Source organism: Oryctolagus cuniculus, chromosome 6, assembly GCF_964237555.1.
Source record: "Oryctolagus cuniculus chromosome 6, mOryCun1.1, whole genome shotgun sequence".
Classification (NCBI taxonomy): Eukaryota; Metazoa; Chordata; class Mammalia; order Lagomorpha; family Leporidae; genus Oryctolagus; species Oryctolagus cuniculus.
In genome coordinates this window covers 37,950,939-37,970,243 of record NC_091437.1, presented here as the reverse complement: position 1 = coordinate 37,970,243, position 19,305 = coordinate 37,950,939, and the positions used below count along the sequence as shown (strand labels likewise).

Here is a 19,305-nt window from a genome sequence, read left to right as displayed (position 1 = left end):
TCTTTACTTAAGGTATACTAAGCTGATCTTCTGTATATTAAGATAATCGAAAATGAATCTTGATGTGAATGGAAGGGGAGAGGGAGTGAGAAAGGGGAGGGTTGTGGGTGGGAGGGACGGTATGGGGGGGGGGGAGCCATTGTAACCCATGAGTCGTACTTTGGAAATTTATATTCATTAACTAAAAGATAAAAAAAAAAATTAAAACTTAAAAAAAATCTGAATTTCCTCCATTTTTAAAATAATTAATGATGTGTTACCTTGTAATCAGCTTAAACATAATTTCCAAGGTGTTTAAGAATTTAGACTGATGTTAAATCAAGTAAATCGGTGAATGATCTTTAGCTGCCTGGATAATTTGTAAGAAAGATAGACTGCAAAAACATTGGCCACCAATCACACTATGCACACAACACAATTTGCCTCGCTTTTTTACGTTTATTGATTTATTTTCATCTACTTGAAAGGCAGAGGTCTTACATCCCCTGGCTTGCCCCCCAAATGCACCACAACAGCCAGGGCTGGGCAGTTATATTGGTAATTTATGTGGATCATTGAGACTATACTGAGAATTGAAGTCACAAAGAAATGTGAATGTGCATTTACAATTATGAGTACAGTGCAATTTATCAAGGGGAAAAGTAAGTGATTTTTTCGGGAAATAAATGTGCCAGAATATGACAGATTAGCAAAAGACAAAATTTGAATTCAAGGCTAGTTTTCATCTACTTGAAAGGTGAATAGGCCGGCGCTGTGGCTCACTAAGCTAATCCTCCGCCTTGCGGCGCCGGCACACCGGGTTCTAGTCCCGGTCGGGGTGCCGGATTCTTTCCCGGTTGCCCCTCTTCCAGGCCAGCCCTCTGCTGTGGCCAGGGAATGCAGTGGAGGATGGCCCAAGTGCTTGGGCCCTGCACCCCATGGGAGACCAGGAGAAGCACCTGGCTCCTGCCTTTGGATCAGCACGGTTCGCCAGCCGCAGCACGCCGGCCACGGCGGCCATTGGAGGGTGAACCAACAGCAAAGGAAGACCTTTCTCTCTGTCTCTCTCTCTCACTGTCCACTCTGCCTGTCAAAAAATAAAAAAAATAAAAATAAAGGGATTGTGAATCCTCTACAGGCAAGAGCAAATTTTAGTTTTCTTTTTGTCTGTGTGAAAATGACAAACTAGAGGCTGGTTCTGCCACCTCTTGCAACACCAGCATTCCATATCAGAATGCCAGTTTGAGTCCTGAGTGCTTCGTGCTTCCCATCCAGCTTCCTGCTAATTACTGCCCCTGGGACAGCAGCAGAAGATGGCCCAAGTGCTCAGGTCCCTGCTAACCATACTGGAGACCAGGATGGAGCTCCTAGCTCCTGGCTTCAGCCTGCTCCAGATTTGGCTACTCTGATCATTTGGGTAGTAAGCCAAGTGGATGGGAAATTCATATTCATTCTCTCTCTCTCTCTCTCTCTCGCTCTCTCTCTGTCACTCTGTCTTTCAAATAAATAAATCTTCTTAAGAATGATAAAAAAAAAGCAAGAAACTAGTCTTAGAATGTTTACTTTGTTCTTAACAAGAGATAGTAAAAGTTATCTTTCATTTCTGTATAATCTGGGCAAGTATGAGATGGTATGTATCTAAGGAAAATGCCTTTTTGTTCTGTTGCTGGCTTTCTCATGCCCTTGGTTATGGTTTGACGTATCAAAACTCACCAATAGTGACATTTTTCTAAATTCAGGACGTGTCCTTGGAAAGGCAACAGTAGATAATTCTCAAATAATAATCATCATTAGCATAAGATAGGAGCATAGGTGCCTGAAAACAAGGAAGAGTTGTAGCTCTTAGCTTTTAGCCCCCGTGACAATACACTGTTACCAGTTTCCGCCATGCTTGCCTGAAAACCTCTGCATTAGCTAAAGAGTGTTCATCAAAGGCAGGACCAGCACCCGGGGGGACAAGAATGAACCAGGTACTCCTGTCTGGAATAGACAAGGAAACAGCTGTAGACTGAGCCACAGGACTGAATCAGGGTTTCCAAGACTCTTTTTAATGTAGATGCAAATGAGCATGGATGTACACTGAAGATCCAAGATTTGAGAGCCAGGAAATTTGCAGGAGCCTAGTAAGCCAATGAGGAAAATGTAATCAGGTTGTTTCCATATATTGTTGGATTTTTTTTTAAGATTTATTTATTTTACTTGAAAGTCACAGTTTCACAGAGAGAGAAGGAGATGCAGAGAGAGAGAAAGAAAAGTCTTCCATTCACTGGTTCACTCCCCAGTTTGCCCCAACAGCCGGAGCTGCACCAATCCGAAGCCAGGAGCCAGAACCTTCTTTCGGGTCTCCCACGTGGGTGCAGGGGCTCAAGGACTTGGGCCACCGTCTACTGCTTTCCCAGGCCATAGCAGAGAGCTGGATCAGTAGTGAAGCGGCCGGGACTTGAACCAGCACCCATATGGGATGTCAGCATTGCAGGCAGTGGCCTTACCCGGTACGCCACAGTGCCGGCCCCTGGATTGTTTTTAATGATCTGTTTTCTGGTGTGCATATAGAAAGTCTGTTTTCTTCCATTTTTATTTTCAGCATTCTTTTTGCTAGTCCTCAGTTTAGTAAACTATGCTTATAAAAATGGAAATAGTATTTTGAATGATACTGTGTTCCTAGTGACCCCTCAGAATTCAAGAGTAAATGCTTTTACTGAGTCCCTGAATGTTTAATCATTTGAATAGAGTCAAAGAATATACCCTCCTCTTTAGCAGGATATGTCGGCTAAATACAGCTTTACATTTGAGAATAAATTTCATTTAATCAGCTCTAATCATGTAACCGTTAGGGAACAAGAGGTGCACTTCCTGTGCGGAAGCAGAGCTACAGCGCTCTCCCAGGAAACTGCTCTGGTTCTTACGCTGGCTTGCAGGGTCCCGGCATTATGCTAATGAGAGGATAAGGAAGTCCACTTTCCTGCGAGCCAGCAGCCTCAGCGAATGCTGGGGATCTTAGACAAAAAGGAAGTTGTTCCCTTTTAGGGGCTGCATGTAAAACCCGATGCAGATTCATTCTCGGCTTTAGTTTTCTGGTATTGGAATAGATGAGCAAAGAAAAGCAATCTTAAAACATCAGTGAGTACACTAGGAACTACCAATTCACTGTAAAATAAAGCAGTAAAGAGAGAGTAGAAGAGCAAAAAAATCATGAAAGATGAAAACAGGTGAAATGGCAGGTGTAAATCCAACCATATCAATAATAACATTAAGTATGAATGGATTAATCAGGACCCAAGATCGCACCAAAGACAACCTAAAAACCTCTGGCTCCCTAGGGGTGTGTGCCTTTGCTTGGTCACTGCTTAGCGATCCCTTAGGATCCAGATACTTCATTACTTCATGAAGTTAGATACTAACTTGTAAAAACTTGATACAAGTATTTTGGTTTGATTTTGTGTTTGTTGGTTGGCTTGTCCAATAGGAATACAAATGACTTTGTTGGAAAAGATAATCTCAAAGGTTGTATTTTTATTACCCTTTAGGACATTAACCAGTGTGGCATCTAACTTAGCAAGTCTGCTTCAGCTTTCTTGTCCTCTTCCTTGTTCCTGCACTGAACATGTGAGTAAAATGTTGCTATGTGCCCTGTGTATGTATGTTACAAATTACGTTTTCAACATTTGGAAAAATATATTTTAACAAACTCTTGAAAGAGAACACAGCGCTGAAACAGATCTCAGACTTCTTGAAGCTTCATCCAGGTCTCCCACGTGGGTGCGGGCGCCTAATCACTTGGGTCGTCTTCCGCTGCTTTCCCAGACTTCTTGAACTCAGATTGTTCTTCCCAAATGCTCCCAATTCCCAAGCAAAAGGAGGTTCAGGGCTTTGGAAAATCGCGTTTGAGTCCCAGTCTGGCATTTACTGCGTGACCCTGTAATGTGTGTTGCCTCCAGGGGTTTGGGGATGATGAGATGGGATTGTGAAAGAGCACCTGACTAGTAGAGTGCATATTATTGATGAATGATATATTCATATCAGTCTTCTGGGCCCCGAAGTAGATACGTAGATACCCATGCAATCCCTCCCTTCCTGCATTTGCACTACGCTGAGATGCTGCCTGTTGGAAATGAAAAAGGAATTAAAGGAAAAGTAAAAATCATCTCATCCAAACCCCTCCTTTTACAAAAGGAGAAACTAAGGCTCGGTGAGATCCCAAGAGCCACAGCCGGTGGTAAAGCTGGGGTGTGAACTCAGGATTGGCTCAAAACTGAGCCTAAAGTCTCTTTTATTTATTTATTTATTTATTGATTGATTGATTGATTGACAGGCAGAGTGGACAGTGAGAGAGACAGAGAGAAAGGTCTTCCTGGGCAGGCGCCGCAGCTCACTAGGCTAATCCTCCGCCTTGCGGCACCGGCACACCGGGTTCTAGTCCCGGTCGGGGCTCCGGATTCTGTCCCGGTTGCCCCTCTTCCAGGCCAGCTCTCTGCTGTGGCCCGGGAGTGCAGTGGAGGATGGCCCAAGTGCTTGGGCCCTGCACCCGCATGGGAGACAAGGAGAAGCACCTGGCTCCTGCCTTTGGATCAGCACGGTGCGCTGGCCGGCCGCGACAGCCATTGGAGGGTGAACCAACGGCAAAGGAAGACCTTTCTCTCTCTCTCTCTCTCTCTCTCTCTCTCTCACTGTCCACTCTGCCTGTGGAAGGAAGGAAGGAAGGAAGGAAGGAAGGAAGGAAGGAAGGAAGGAAGGAAGGAAGGAAGGAAGGAAGGAAGGAAGGAAGGAAGGAAGGTCTTCCTTTGGCCGTTGGTTCACCCTCCAAATGGCCATTGCGGCCGGTGCGCTGCAGCCGGCGCACCACGCTGATCCGTAGCCAGGAGCCACGTGTTTCCCCTGATCTCCCTTGCGGGTGCAGGGCCCAAGCACTTGGGCCATCCTCCACTGCACTCCCAGGCCACAGCAGAGAGACTGAGCCTGAATTCTATGCCACTCTGCACTAATGATTTTGAGCGGGACCTGATTTCACTGAGGTCTTCCCCAAGTTCAAAGTCCTCATTGCATATTTTCCTCTCAGTGGCCAGCCCCCGGGTACAGAATACATTCTCCATTGGTTTAAGAATGCATCACTAAGATGAAGATCAGAGGTCAACCAAGATTTCTCTTTCAAGTTCTGAGATTGTACCTAAGGCAAAGTTGTGTATTTGAAAAACTTTTTGTATGAATTCAGAGTTCTCTAGAGGAACAGAATCAATTGTGTGTATGTGGAGATTTATTTTTTAAAGATTTACTCATTGATTTGAAAGGCACTGTTACAGAGAAAAGTGGAGAGAGAGAGAGAGATCTTCTATCCGTTGGTTCATTCCCCAAATGGTCACAATTGCAGGGGCGGGGCCAGGCCAAAGTCAGGAGCTGGAAACTTCATCCAGGTCTCTCATGTGGGTGGCAGGGGCCCAAGCACCCAAGCACTTGGGTCATCTTCAGCTGCTTTCCCAGGCACATTAGCATGGAGCTGGATGGCCAGTGGAGCAGCTGGGATTCGAACTGGCATCCATATGGGATGCCATCATAGCAGGCACAGGCTCAACCTGCTCCGTCACCATGCCAGCCTGAAAGAGAGATTTTAAGGAACAGGCTCGCATGATTATGATGCTGGAAAGTCCTAACCCTGCAGGGCAGGCCAGCAAGGATCCAGGGAGGAGATATTATTCAGTGGAAACACAGCCTTTCTGGCAGAATTCCCTGTCCCTCCAAAGAGATCAGTCTTTTGCTTAAGGACTTCAATTGATTGGATGAGGTCTATCCACATTGTGGCAGGTAATCTTTACTCAAAATCTACTGATTTAAATGTTAAGGCAGGCCGGCGCCGCGGCTCACTAGGCTAATCCTCCGCCTTGAGGCGCCGGCACACCGGGTTCTAGTCCCGGTCGGGGCGCCAGATTCTGTCCCGGTTGCCTCTCTTCCAGGCCAGCTCTCTGCTGTGGCCAGGGAGTGCAGTGGAGGATGGCCCAAGTACTTGGGCCCTGCACCCACATGGGAGACCAGGATAAGTACCTGGCTCCTGCCATCACATCAGCGTGGTGCACCGGCCGCAGCGCGCCGGCCACGGCGGCCATTGGAGGGTGAACCAACAGCAAAGGAAGACCTTTCTCTCTGTCTCTCTCTCTCACTGTCCTCTCTGCCTGTCAAAAAAAAAAAAATGTTAAGGCCATCTCAAAAATACCTCCACGACAGTATGGTGTGTCTAGAAAAAAGAATAGCAAGAAAACAAGACATTTGGCTGGTGCCGTGGCTCACTTGGCTAATCCTCTGCCTGCGGCGTCAGCACCCCGGGTTCTAGTCTCAGTTGGGGCACCGGGTACTAGTCCTGGTTGCTCCTCTTCCAGTCCAGCTCTCTGTTGTGGCTCGGGAGGGCAGTGGAGGATGATCCAAGTGCTTGGGTCCCTGCACCCACATGGGAGACTGGGAGGAAGCACCTGGCTCCTGGCTTCAGATCGGTGCAGCGCCGGCCATGGTGGCCATTAGGGGAGTAAACCAACGGAAGGAAGACCTTTCTCTCTGTCTCTCTCTCTCACTGTCTAACTCTGCCTGTCAAAAAAAAATTTTAAATAAAAATAAAAAAAGAAAGAAAACAAGACATTGATCTAAGGAAAGGGGCACTTGTGTAGGCTGTGAGATGCTAAGCAAATCTTTGAGGCATGTCCTGGGACAGAGGGCAGAGATAAGGAACCGAAGAAGAACAGGAGAGGCAGATCTCTATTCACTCTAAGAAAACGATATAGAGGCCAGCGTTGGGGTGTAGCAGGCACTCATTCAAGTCCTGGTGTCCACTACTAATGTGCCTGGAAAAGCAGTGGAAAATGGCCCAAGTATTTTGGCCCCTGTACCCACATGGGAGGCCTGGAAGAAGCTCCTGGCTTTGGATCAGGTTGCAGCCATTTGGGGAGTCAACCAGTGGATGAAGATCTCTCTCTCTCTAATTCTAATTTATTTAATGAAATTTTTAATAAGTAATATTTATTTGGTTATTTGAAAGGTAGAGTTAAAGAGAGAGAGTGAAATACAGAGACAGATCTATCCGCTGGTTCATTCCCCAGATGGCCACAATGGCCAGGGCTGGGCCAGGTGGAAGCTGTGGGCTTCATCCAAGTCTTCCACACGAGTGTGGGTGCCCAAACACTTTGGCTGTCTTCCACTGCTTTTCCCATGCCATTAGCGGGGAGCTGGATCAGAAGCAGAGCAGCCAGGTCATGAACCAGTGCCCACATGGGATGATGGCTTCGCAGGTAGCAGATTTACCCACTACGCTACAATGTTGGCCCCAAGAAAGCACTTCTTAAGAGAGCTGCATAAAAATGGGCAGAATGGGATTTCCTTGGATGTGATGAGTTGCCCAACATTGGTGGTATGCAAGCAGAGAGAAGTTGCAGGAGGATTCTGCTGGGAGGGTGAAGGGCTGTGGGGCTGAGGAAGCGGGCACAGCATTGTCACAATGGAAAGGCAGTAACCCTGCACCAAATGGCACCAAACTGTGGCTTCTTGGCTTGGCACTGTCACTAGGCTGCCAGGCAAGCTTGAGTGCGTCCCTTCCTTCTGGGTCTGTGAACTTGAGAAGTAAAAAGAAGGAAGTTGAGTGGTATTCTCTGAGGTCACTTGCACCTTCAAATTGTTACAGTGTTCAAAACTCTGACAATAAGTCCAGTTTTCAGTTAGAAGCATATCTGTTTGAGATGGCTTACCTTATCCCACTGAGGGCTTCGTCCTGGCTCAGACATGAGCCCTCCCCACCCCCCCAGGCCCTCACAGCTCAGCGCCTCCCAAGAAGCCAGCCCTGAGATTACTATGCTCTCTCCCTTCCTCTTTCCTCCTGGACAAATTCCCAAGTTCTTTCTGTTTGGCAGATCCTTGGGCAAAATGCATTCTGAGTCCTTGGAGAAGTTCCACTTGCTTGCTAACTCTCAAAAGAAACAAGCTTTTACCCTGAAAACTAGATACACGGCTCATTTTTATTTTAATTAAAACTTTTTATTATTATTGCAGCTGAAAGACTTCAAATGAATTAATAATTAGGCAGAAAAGTCAAATGACAGGAGTTTCTGCACATGTGGAATTTTAGATAAAACAAGTTGCTGAGCAGACAGGAAGAGAAGGAAATGGAAGGGTTCCGTTTTATAGCTTTGAAGTGGAGTGATGGTCACGTGGCCTCATTAGTATGGTTATAATTATTTGAATCAGCTCTCATGGCGTCATTCCAGAGTAGTCAATTATTACACAGTCATGTAGCTAAGACGGAACAGAATGTCTTTTACTGGCAGATAGCTCAGTTCAGGCTGTCAAGTTTTTGAAGCACAGTGTGGTCTCAAGAAAAAAAAATAGGTAATAAAAACATTTGACTTTATTACTTGTCTCGAAGTAGATGATTTACTTTAAAAACCATTTCCTGAGGACTCACTTTTTAACAAGGGTTTTGTGTGTGTGCAGCCACTTAGCCCTTCTGAGGACATTTCTACGGTGAAAGTGTGATTACCGCTCATTTAATTCCTGAGAAACAGAGGCTTTGTCTTAAAGTGCCCCAGCCAGTAAGCGGCAGAACTGATTCTTATTTTTTATTTTTATTTATTTATTTATTTATTTATTTATTTATTTTGACAGGCAGAGTGGACAGTGAGAGAGAGAAAGAGACAGAGAGAAAGGTCTTCCTTTTGCCGTTGGTTCACCCTCCAATGGCCGCCGCAGCCGGCGCACCGCACTGATCCGAAGGCAGGAGCCAAGTGCTTCTCCTGGTCTCCCATGCGGGTGCAGGGCCCTTGGGCCATCCTCCACTGCCCTCCTGCGCCACAGCAGAGAGCTGGCCTGGAAGAGGGGCAACTGGGACAAAATCTGGCGCCAGGACCGGGACTGGGACTAGAACCCGGTGTGCCGGCGCTGCAGGCGGAGGATTAGCCTATTGAGCTGTGGCGCCAGCCAGAACTGATTCTACACGCAGCCTCGGTGACTCAGGTTCTGTGAGATGGGGTCATTCCTGCCCTGGCGCATGCAGTCAGATGCACAAGCACACGCCATCAGGATGTGCGATGCCCAGAGCACGGGGCCCAAGCAGAGGCAGGCAGACAGACACACAGCTGTGATGGACGGAGACGGACGGTAGCCATGAGCAAAGGTTATTGCTTGGAAACTTGTCTAGTGCTCTTCAAGTTAAGAGAGTATCGGTCAATTTTACTCACTCGAGTGAGTTTGTTTGTGCCTCCAGACTCCCCCCGCACACACTTTTCTATCCGGCCGTGTGAGGGGCAGGTGCATCTGGATGCACCACATCAATGGGCCACTCCCTGCCTGAGTCCCTTGGGCCTCACCCACTGCAGTGCCTTGCGGACTTCCAGTGGCCAGTATCTCTATCTTTATATCCGAGGGCTTTCCCCAGAACCACAGAAGGCCAGCCAATGTGCCAGCCTGAGGGTCCAAAGTCATCCAGGAATTAACAGCCCTCCCCAAGAGCAGCCCTCATTCCTACTAACTGTAGGAGTGTACGCGCCCCAACTCCCTCACCCTACTGTTGAAAGAATTCCGCGGGTTGTGTCTTGAAGGTTTCGGTGAGTGTACACTCCAGTGACCCCTCATGCTGGCTGTTTAACAGCACAACCGCATTGGCTGCCTTTCCTCCCTTCACCCACTCCCTCACTGCCCAGTTGGTGTGCCCTGGAGCTCTCAAATAAATGACTTGCACTTAAACCCTTACCTTACAGTCTGCATTGAGGGAACCCAGACTGTGACAGATTTTCTTGATGGCTGGCTTCCCATTAGGTTCACCTAAGAGCGAAGCACCAGCAAGCACTGGGGTGTTTTTCATTCTACTCCCACAGGTCTGGGAGCTGCTCAGCTGGATGGTTCCAGCTCAGGGCCTCTCACGAGGGTGTGGTCAGGCTCTCAGCAGGGTCAGGCTGACATCTCAAAACTGGACTGGAGCTGTGGCATCTGCTGCTGGGCTCACCAACCAAAGACTTCCGTGTCCTGCCACAGGGTTGCTCAGCAGGTGGCAGCCTGCTTTTCCCAAACAGGTGATCTAAGACAAAGAGGAAGAGACAGAGACTGACACCAATTAGAAGCCGCAGCCTCAGGATCTAGTCTTGGAAGTGTCATGCCATCACTTCCAGTACGCACTGTTGGTCACAAGGTCGGAATACCAGGAGGCGGTGACCACTGAGAGCCTGCTTGGAGGCTGGCTTCCACAGGTGCCCAAGAGGACCCAGACATCCCACTGAGCTTCCCTGGGAGGGCACAAAGATTTCCAAATGAGGGGCCGGCGCTGTTGGGTAGTAGGCTAAGCCACTGCCTGCAGTGCTGGCATCTCATACGGGTGCAGGCTCCAGTCATGGCTGCTCCACTTCAGATCCAGCTCCCTGCTAAGGGCCTGGGGAAAGTCTCGGAAGATGGTCCAAATGCTTGGGCCCCTGTCTCCATGTGGGAGACCCGGATGAGTCTCCTGGCTTCCATCTGGCCCAGTCCTGGCCATTGTGGCCCTTTGGGGAGTGAACCAGCAGATGGAAGACTTTCTCGCTCACTCGCTCGCTCTCACTCTCTCGCTCTCTCACTCTCTTGCTCTCTCGCTCTCTTTGACTCTGCCTCTCCCTCTATGTTACTCTGCCTTTCAAATAAATAAATAAATGTTTAAAATCAAAGATTTCTTTCCAAATGAGAGAGCTCACTCTAAAAGAGCTTCCCAGAAATGAATTGTAAAAGGCACCCAAGAGCAGCAGATGAGAGCGTGGGCAACACTGGTAGTCCCAGCTGCACAGAGCAATCAAAGAAGTCAGCTTAATGCTCATCCTGTCCCCTCGGAGCACAGCGTAACTTCAGGCACATCTCTTCCTCTCTCTCTGAACTGATCTTACTTGTACAGGAGGGGATTGGACTGCGCTCCAGAGCCTCGGAACGAACACTTTGGCAGCACCGAAGCTGTGCCACGCTCTGCCCTCTTTGCTCTCATTAGCTCATTTCACCCTCACGGCAAGGGGCAAAGCTTGCTGGGCAGAGTCCTTGGCACTGTTTGAAAGGGGCCGGGCTCTTCCGCACCAGCTTTTCTGTCTGAGCCCGCGCTGGGGCTCTGAAGATCTGATGAATGTGTTTAGCAACTGACGGGCTCTTTCTCCAGCCTCTTGTGAAATATTCTTTCCTGTGTGGTAATCAGCATGCTTTGTGAGTCGGAGCTAAGCAAACAAGAGACTGAAGAAGTTCATTTCATCTCCTTCTGTTGACTGTGAAAGCTGAAGCTCAGTTACCTCTCCTGGATGGTTTTATTTTGCCTTCAGGGAGCATAGTCGTGGTATGGATTTGCCAAGCCATGAAACAGACTGTCCTTTGGACCATCCAGGGCCTTTGTGTGTGTGACTCCAACCTGCACCATTCAGGAGACAGTCTGGGTACAGGAGGCCCCAGAGGTGGGCATCAGGAAATCCCACAGGTGTTGTCTATGAAATATAGCCAGAATCCACGGTCTGTGACACTCTAAGCTCCTGGTTGCATCACTGTAACAACCTAACTGAGCCCTGCTTCTGACCTTGCTTTCTGCAGCTCATTCTCAAGCAGGGTCCAGAGTGCCCCCTGTAATATATGTGTCACTGCTCTGCCTGAAATCCTACGTGGTTCACTACCCCCTTTAAGAGCCTACATGACTGCACCTCTGCTCCCACTGCCTCTGGGATCCCAGCCCCGAGATCCCTCCCCTTGCTCACTCCATGACAGCCCCATGACTCCCTTGCTATTCCTCAGAAAGACCTTAGAGCCTTGGGTCAGCCTCTGCCTAGAAGACTCTTCCCCCATCAATCCTCTCTCCCCACCTCCTTCAATCTTCACTCAAAATCTCACCTTCTCATGACACCTAATCTGACCACCCTATTTAAATGCAATCTTCCCCCTTTCTAAAAGAAGGAATTGCTTAAAGAGCAAAAAGGGAAAAAAAATTTGCTTGACTGTTGTCTATCAGAAAGTTTCAAATATTGAAGGCATCCATTCAACAAACTCACTGAGCACAGCTCTTTGTCAGGTACTAAGTTGGGCAGGAATTCCACCTCCAATTCTATTGGATTTAATTCAGTCAGCAGTACACTGGTGGTCTCCTAGAAGCAGTTGGGTAGTGAGTTGTGTGGTCATAGAGGGCCAGCCATGTGAAGTAGAAGCAAGAAACTTGGAGCCAACACCCGAGTTCAAATTCTAGCTTCACCGCGAACTTCATTCTGTCTTAAAGTGAGAGGAGCAGCTTAGTCAGTCTTGAAAGTCACTCTGGCTCCACTATTCCATGATTACACTGAGAGCTTTGGCCCCTCAAGTTAGTGTGAGCTCACAGGACTGAGCGAGGCCCAGGCATGCACTACTGGAAGGCGGCATTTCAGGGGCCAGGGACTGTCTTAAGCCCCAGCAACAGTTGGGAGCAGCTGCGGCAGTTAGGCTGAGGTCATGCTGTGCATCCTGCAGTCCGAGGACGTTGGCTGGCTCACGTCCCTGCAGCCTCGGCAGAGCTCAGAGTGTCCCAGGGAGCCACAGCACTGGAACCCACACATCTACTAAGCACAGAGACGGAGAGTAAGGAGTCTGAGATACCCTTGGGAAATTCCTGTTGAAGTCAAGGGGCGAGCACCCTAAAGATGTGAAACTTGTGTTCCAAACAGAAATGGGGTCACCCAGTAAACTTCCAGGAAAAATCTGGTAGGCTCCCCAGTGAGTGTGTGGTTTTCCCATGTATTTGCTTTGCTTTAGTTTTTTTTTTTTTTTTTTTAAGGTATTGTTAGAGAAGAGCAACTGGTTTCTTACTCTGCTGTGAATATGAATCATCAACTGATTGGCGTAAAGCAAGGAGCTTCACTTATAGAAACAAAAAATTGTAGCAGAAGTGGGAAAACCTATGGGTGTGTCTCTGGAACTGTGTGGGCCTCATTTTCCTTGTATGGAGAATACAAGGACTGAACTAGGATCTTCCCGGTACATAATGATTCTTAGTCCTCCAGTCTACTACAGCAGGAGGTGATAGGAAGCATCACCAAATCCGGTCCGGGGGCCAACTCCAGCTGCTGCCTGTTTCCGTGCAGACTGCCAGCATCTCCAGAGGCTGGTGCAGTGAGCCCCTCAAGCAAAGATGGACGTCCTCCTGAACATGCTTCTCCCTCTGCTCCAAGTGTCTGTGCCCCAAGCCGGTGTCTGTACCCTGACACTGCCCAGGACACATGCAGGTCACATGGAGGACTGTGCAGTTGGCGTCTGCCAGTAACTACCAGTGAATCTGCCCAAGTTCAGACGGCTGTGCTCTCTGTTAGGAAACATGGGCACTGGGAGCCTGTGTCACTAGAAAGGAGTTCAGCTGACAAGTCTCTCTCCTCTCCAACTTTTCCCCCACCTGCTTCCTGCCAGCCCCTGTCCCTCAGGCTGATGTCTCTCCAGTCGGGTGCAGAGTGTGCCCACTACCAGGCGAGCATCAGTCGAGGGCTGGGGCGGTGGTCTTCTACCTTGTTATATAAATACATAAACTATTGATTTTGCCTTAGTCTAAAGAGATCAAAATATTCACCATCTGGCCATTCAAGAAAAGGCTCCACAATATATGGGCTATAGCATGATTTGTTCAAGATAAAGTATGGACTCAAAGGACTTGGGTTCAAATCTTAGTTCTACCATTTCTTATTGGTGTGAACTTGGGCAAATTTCATTTCCTCACCTGGAAAATTGGGTTAAAAATTACAGTGCCTATTTCATAGGGTGGTTGTGTTAATGTGAAGTGGCTAGTGAATACTACCTATCAGGTAGCATTAACACACTTGACTATCTGTGTATATCCTAAGTATTCCAAGACGTTGCGATATCAAAATTTATTGTGCACCTGCTCTGGGCCAGGCCTTTACAGGGTCTGTGGTAGACCAGAAGGAAGCCAGATTTGTTGAGAAAAAATGAAGGCAGTGCAATGTGCAAGATTCCCTAAAAGGACACAGCTGTGGGACAAAGACAAGCGTGGGCAACTGCCTTTTGTAAGATCAATCAAGGTTTCACAGAGGAAAAGACCCATGCGCAGCAGGCAGATACAAAAGGTATCCCTGGTAGTCACGGTCCTGGAGGCGTAAAATGGCACGGCACATTCTCCTGAGTGGATCACAAAGGTCAGACAGGCCGTGAATGCAGGGAGGTGTTTGGAAGAAGAGGCTGAAGAGGCAGGAAGGTCCCAGGCAGGCCTTATGTTGTATCCCAGGAGTTTACGGGGTTGTCCTGTAGGTGACAGTGAGCTACTGGTGGGATCTACACAACAATGAGAGAGGATCAAGACCACAACACAGTTTTCAGAAAGACCATTGTGGTTCAATGTCAAAAGCGAATTGGGTAGGAGGCAGGAAGCTGCTCTAAGTCCAGAAGAGAAACTGCTAACCTCAGAATTAAGTCTGGGTATGAGAATGAAAAGAGGCAGGAGTCAGAGCTATTCGGGATGTAGAGTTGCCAGGAGAGAGTCCCCTAGGAAGCTCCCAGGTTTTTGGCTGGGGCAGCTCTGTGAGAGCCAGGATATAGCTACAATAGGAGGTCTAGGTGTATAGGAAGAGGTAGGAAGCCCTGAAAAAAGTACAACTGAAAACTGAGTTCACAGAAAAGACTCCTGAGAACGAAGGCTGCAGCTCTCTGCTATGTTTGTGCTTGGGGAAGCTTTAGCCAGGGCCAGCCGCATTTCCTGGGCGCAGCCGCCACAGGGCCAGATGTGCTGATGAAACAGTGGCTCTACTCTGGCCCTCCTGTTGACTATGACTTTTAGATGAGTCTATAGATTCAACACAGGCGAACCTGTCATTAATGCAGTTCTCAAACAGGAAACCCAAAGAGGGGAAGGCAGTCCTGGCAGATGGCCAGGGCTGGTCAGGGGCCTTCTCCAGAATTCCTTAGGTGTGGAGGATCTGAGTCTTTGATGAGGGTGGCCAAATGCACGCTTTCTCCTTAAGAGGTCCTTTGAGGGGCCGGAGCTGTGGTATCGGGTAAAGCCGCTGCTTGCAGCACCGGCATCCCATATGAGCGCCGGTTCGAGTCCCGGCTGCTCCACTTTGAATCCAAGCTCTCTGCTATGGCCGGGGAAAGCAGTAGAAGATGGCCCAAGTCCTTGGGCCCCTGGACCCGTGTGGGCCATGTGGGAGACCTGGAAGAAGCTCCTGGGTCCTGGCTTCAGCCTGTCCCAGAGCTGTCAATTGTGGCCATCTGAGGAGTAAACCAGAGGATGGAAGATCTCGTCTCTCGAGTGCGCACATGTGTGTCCCTTTCTCTGTTGCTTTGCCTTCAAATAAGTAAATAATTTTTAAGAAAATGTGTGTCACCTGCCAACATTATTCCCTCACTGATTCATTCCTCCACTCATCGACACTTCCTACCCACAGTACAGACTTCAACCTTGTGCTTAGCTACTGGAAACCTGGAAATGAATGAGAATTGGCCTCTGTTGCAAGTGCGTCCTTAACTAGCTGCAAACGAGAGGATGACCTGTGCTGAAGTCACCGTCAGAAGAAACGGCTGGTGCGTGACTTTTAGATTTCTTAGCTTTCCAGCTCTGCCCATGAACTCCGCCGTTGCGACCTTCCAAGTGCGTCCCGAACGTCTGCAGAGGGAGGCACTTGTAAATAAAAAGCATCCTTCCTTTCTGGAAGAAACCAAGACAACGAGAGCACCAAGCCTGTCTGGATTTCATCTCCGAGTCTGGACTTAATTAAAGGATTGACGGCTCCCAGCAGCGGACCCTCACCAACACGCGAGGGGCGCGGCCAGAATCGAGCGGACCAAGCGAACCCAGCTACGCCTGCGCACTTTGTTTTGGACCTGCGCAAAGCTCCTCTGGGTCGCAAGCCTTATGACAAAGTTACGTAGAAGACGTACGGAAGGCGGTGAGCAGACGCTGGCGCTGGGGTCACGTGATGCGGCGGGAGGGCCGTTGGCGCCTCCCTCTGCAAGATGGCGTCCTTGCTGCAGTCGGAGCGGGTTCTCTACCTAGTCCAGGGAGAAAAGAAGGTTCGGGCCCCGCTCTCGCAGCTCTACTTCTGCCGCTACTGTTGCGAGCTGCGGTCGCTGGAATGTGTGTCTCACGAGGTAATGGAGTCATCCTACGGAGAACCTGTGTGTTGGGGGCGGGGGACGATCATCCTAGTCACGGCCACCGGCGGGGAAGTTCCGCCGGTTGGAGGCGGGTAGTCATTTCCTAGCCTGCTGATTGGCTGTGTTTTCCGTCACCCAACTTTGTCTGCGATGTAATTTGCTTGTCATCTGTCACTTGGAAAGGAAGGGCGGCTTCGGGTGGGGCTGAGCGGATCAGCTAGTTGTAGAGCGGCCTCTGATTGGGCAAACTTGACTTTAGGGGAACCCAGTTGTCTTCTGTGGGGGCTGGTAGTTGGGTGGGCTGAGGGTAAGGGTCTGGCGTGGCTTGGTTCAGGCCGCTTGAGGGGCGAGATAACCGTCTTTCCGAGACTGACCGGGGCGGGGGCGCAGGCATTGTCTCGCATGCCCCTCCCAGCCTGGAAGTTCTGCCCCTTCGGCCCGGAGCGGCCCTCACAGACTGCCTGGCCCTGTTTGCTGGCTCCGGCCAAATTCTGGGGTGGGGCGAGTTCCGTGAAAAGCACTCAGGGGCCGCCCCTCCCGAGGGTACAGTGCTGGCCTTCGCCGGCGCAGGTGGGCGTTGCAGAGGGAGTGCTCGAAGTCCTTGACTCTAAAGAAAAGATGATCAAATGACAGAGCCTCCAGATGTCTGCAGTGCTGGGCGCAACTTGGGGATTAAAAGATCGCTAAACCATAAACCCCGCTGCTGGGGACTCACAGTTTAGTGAAGAGAATCCGAATGGTAGTTGCCATGTAGTATGTATGGTACGGAATCTCTCTCCAAACGAATGAAGGGCATACCTTTAAAAAAAAAAAAAAACGAACAAGCAAACAAAAGCCTTACAGGTAAAGAGACTGCCATAGGGCACCCCAGTAATTTAGGAGTGGCAGGGAAGACCAGAATTTGAAACTAAACAGCCTCAGAATTTTGCTAAAGTCCTCTGGACTGTTGAAATGCATATCAAAACACATCCTGTACCGTAAGACATTTTATGAATTACTAATAATTTATTGAAGGTACTTTTCATAATTGTCAGGGAAAGCAATGAAATAATTTTTTGAAGTCGATATATATATATATAAAATATGGCGGGGGGTTTTCTTGTATCCTCCTTTAGCACTTTCCCCTTGTGTATCTCCTTGGCAAGTCCTTTCTCTTTTAGATGCATCCCTATTCCAGCCGCACCCCCAGAACGTTGGATCGGATTCTCCTGTGGTGGCAATAGGGCGTTGAGGCCGCGTGACCTGTAGGGGTGTCTTTGGCTAGCACATCTCTTACAGCCTGGTGTGCACCTGTGATACGGAGGCCACTAGAGTTGGGAAGGATGAGGCTAGGAGGGATTCGGACAGGCCAGAAAGTTCCAGTGGAAGCCCTGGGGTGGGAGCTGCGTGTGAAGGGACAAGCAGAATTTGGAATGGGGACAAGGAGGAATGAATTGTATCTGCCTCCCGTGATGCATCAGGGCGGATGGTAATTAGTGGTACTGTATTTCATGTTCGTGGAGTTGATTTGAGCAGCAACTTTATTAATCTTTTCAAATGGTGTTTATTAGCTGATGAAAAAACAGGCAGTGTGCATACCTTTCCCTCTGCAGGTCACTAAAGATCTATAATTGTCAAATAGGCTCTACCCTCATTAAGACAGTGATGATCGAAACCTTTAAAAAAAATAGAGTGAGATTCACTTTAACCGTGTCTTTTAGTTAAACATAATAAGACTGTCCTGTTGATTTAATTTGTCAAAAAGCTCTGGTCGGTTGGATATAGCTGATAAAAAATCCGTGAGCATGTATTATGTTGGAATTTAGGAATATTTATTTATTTTCTCATTCATTCCTTTATTTATTTGAAAGGCAGGGTGACAGAGACAGATCCTGCCTCCACTGGTTCACTCCCCGTATGGCTGCAATGGCTAGGCTGGAGCCAAAAGCAAGGAACTCGTATCCAAGTCACCCATTTGGGTGGCAAGGACCCAAGTCCTTGGGCCATCTTCTGCTGCCTTCTCAGGCACATTAACAGGAAGCTGCATGGGAAACAGTAGCTGGAGCACTGCAGTATGGAATGTGGGTGTCACAGGTGGCGGCTTAACCTCCTGCACCCCTTTAAAGTCTCCTTTAATGATTAAAGTGTGGTCAAGTTATTGTAATCAGGGAAAACTAAACTAAATGAGTAAATTCCACAGCTTTGCAAATTGGGTTATTTTATTATCTATTTAGTAGGTTATCATAGAGTCCTTCAATTAGAAATGTTTGTTATTTTTTTAAGATTTCTTAAATTTATTTATTTGAAAGGCAGTTACAGAGAAGCAGAGGCTGAGAGAGGTCTTCCATCCACTGGTTCACTCCCCAGATGGCTGTAACAGCTGGAGCTGTGCCGATCCAAAGCCAGGAGCTTCTTTTGGGTCTCCCATGTGGGTGCAGGGGCCCAAGGACTTTGGCCATCTTCTGCTGCTTTCCCGGGCCATAAGAGAGAGCTGGATCAGAAGTGGTGCAGCTGAGACTCGAACTGGTGCCTATATGGGATGCTGGCACCGCAGATGGCAGCTTTATCTTCTGGCCCCTGTTTTTTTTTATTTGAAAGGCAGATATTTTTGTTTGTGTGTGTGATTTATTTATTTATTTGAAAGGTAGAGTTAGAGAGAGGGAGAGGCAGAAAGAGAGGTATCTTCCATCTGCTGGTTCACTCTCCAAATGTCCACAACAACCAGGGCTGGGCCAGGCTGAAGCCAGGAGTCAAGAGCTTCATCTGAGTCTCCTGTGTGTGCAAGGGCCCAAGCACTTGGGCCATCCTCTGCAGCTTTTCCCAGGCCATTAGCAGGGAGCTGGATGGGAAGTGGGCAGCCAGAACTCAAACTGGTACCCATAAGGGATGCTGGTGCTGCATCCAACAGCTTAACCTGAGTCACAGTGCCAGCCCCCCGAGAGATCTTCATCTGCTGATTCACTCCCCACGTGCCTCCAATAGCCAAAGTTAGAGCAAGCAAAGCCAGAAGCTGGGAACTGCCATCTACATCTCTCGTGTGGGTGGCATCGATCGCAGGACTTGAGCCATTGTGTGTTGCCCCCTAGAATGCACATTAACCAGAAGCTGCATCACAGGCAGAGTCATCACTCCCATCAGGCTGGGCTGGCGTCCCAAGTGTCCTTTGGATTGTTGTTCAGGTACCCCAGTTGGACAAGAAGAATGGATTTTTAGAGTAAACCCTAAGCTAAAAACAGTCCATATAAGAGATGTCTCCTCTCTCTCAGTGTAACA

The 19,305-nt window shown here is 48.6% G+C and overlaps 1 protein-coding gene across 2 annotated transcripts in view; it reads left to right on the top strand.

Moving 5' to 3' along the window:
• The first annotated feature begins 3,506 nt into the window (after positions 1 to 3,506).
• DCTN4 (dynactin subunit 4) overlaps positions 3,507 to 19,305 on the top strand; it is a 40,658-nt gene continuing 24,859 nt past the window's right edge. Inside the window, exons 1-2 of one of the 2 annotated variants that reach the window (XM_070076332.1) lie at positions 3,507 to 3,585; positions 15,345 to 16,047. In XM_070076332.1, the coding sequence (XP_069932433.1) occupies positions 15,913 to 16,047 (135 nt within the window). In that variant the 5' untranslated portion in view covers positions 3,507 to 3,585; positions 15,345 to 15,912. Of the gene's footprint in view, positions 3,586 to 15,344; positions 16,048 to 19,305 lie in introns of those variants that run through there. The other variant, XM_002710315.5, reaches the window with a different exon arrangement.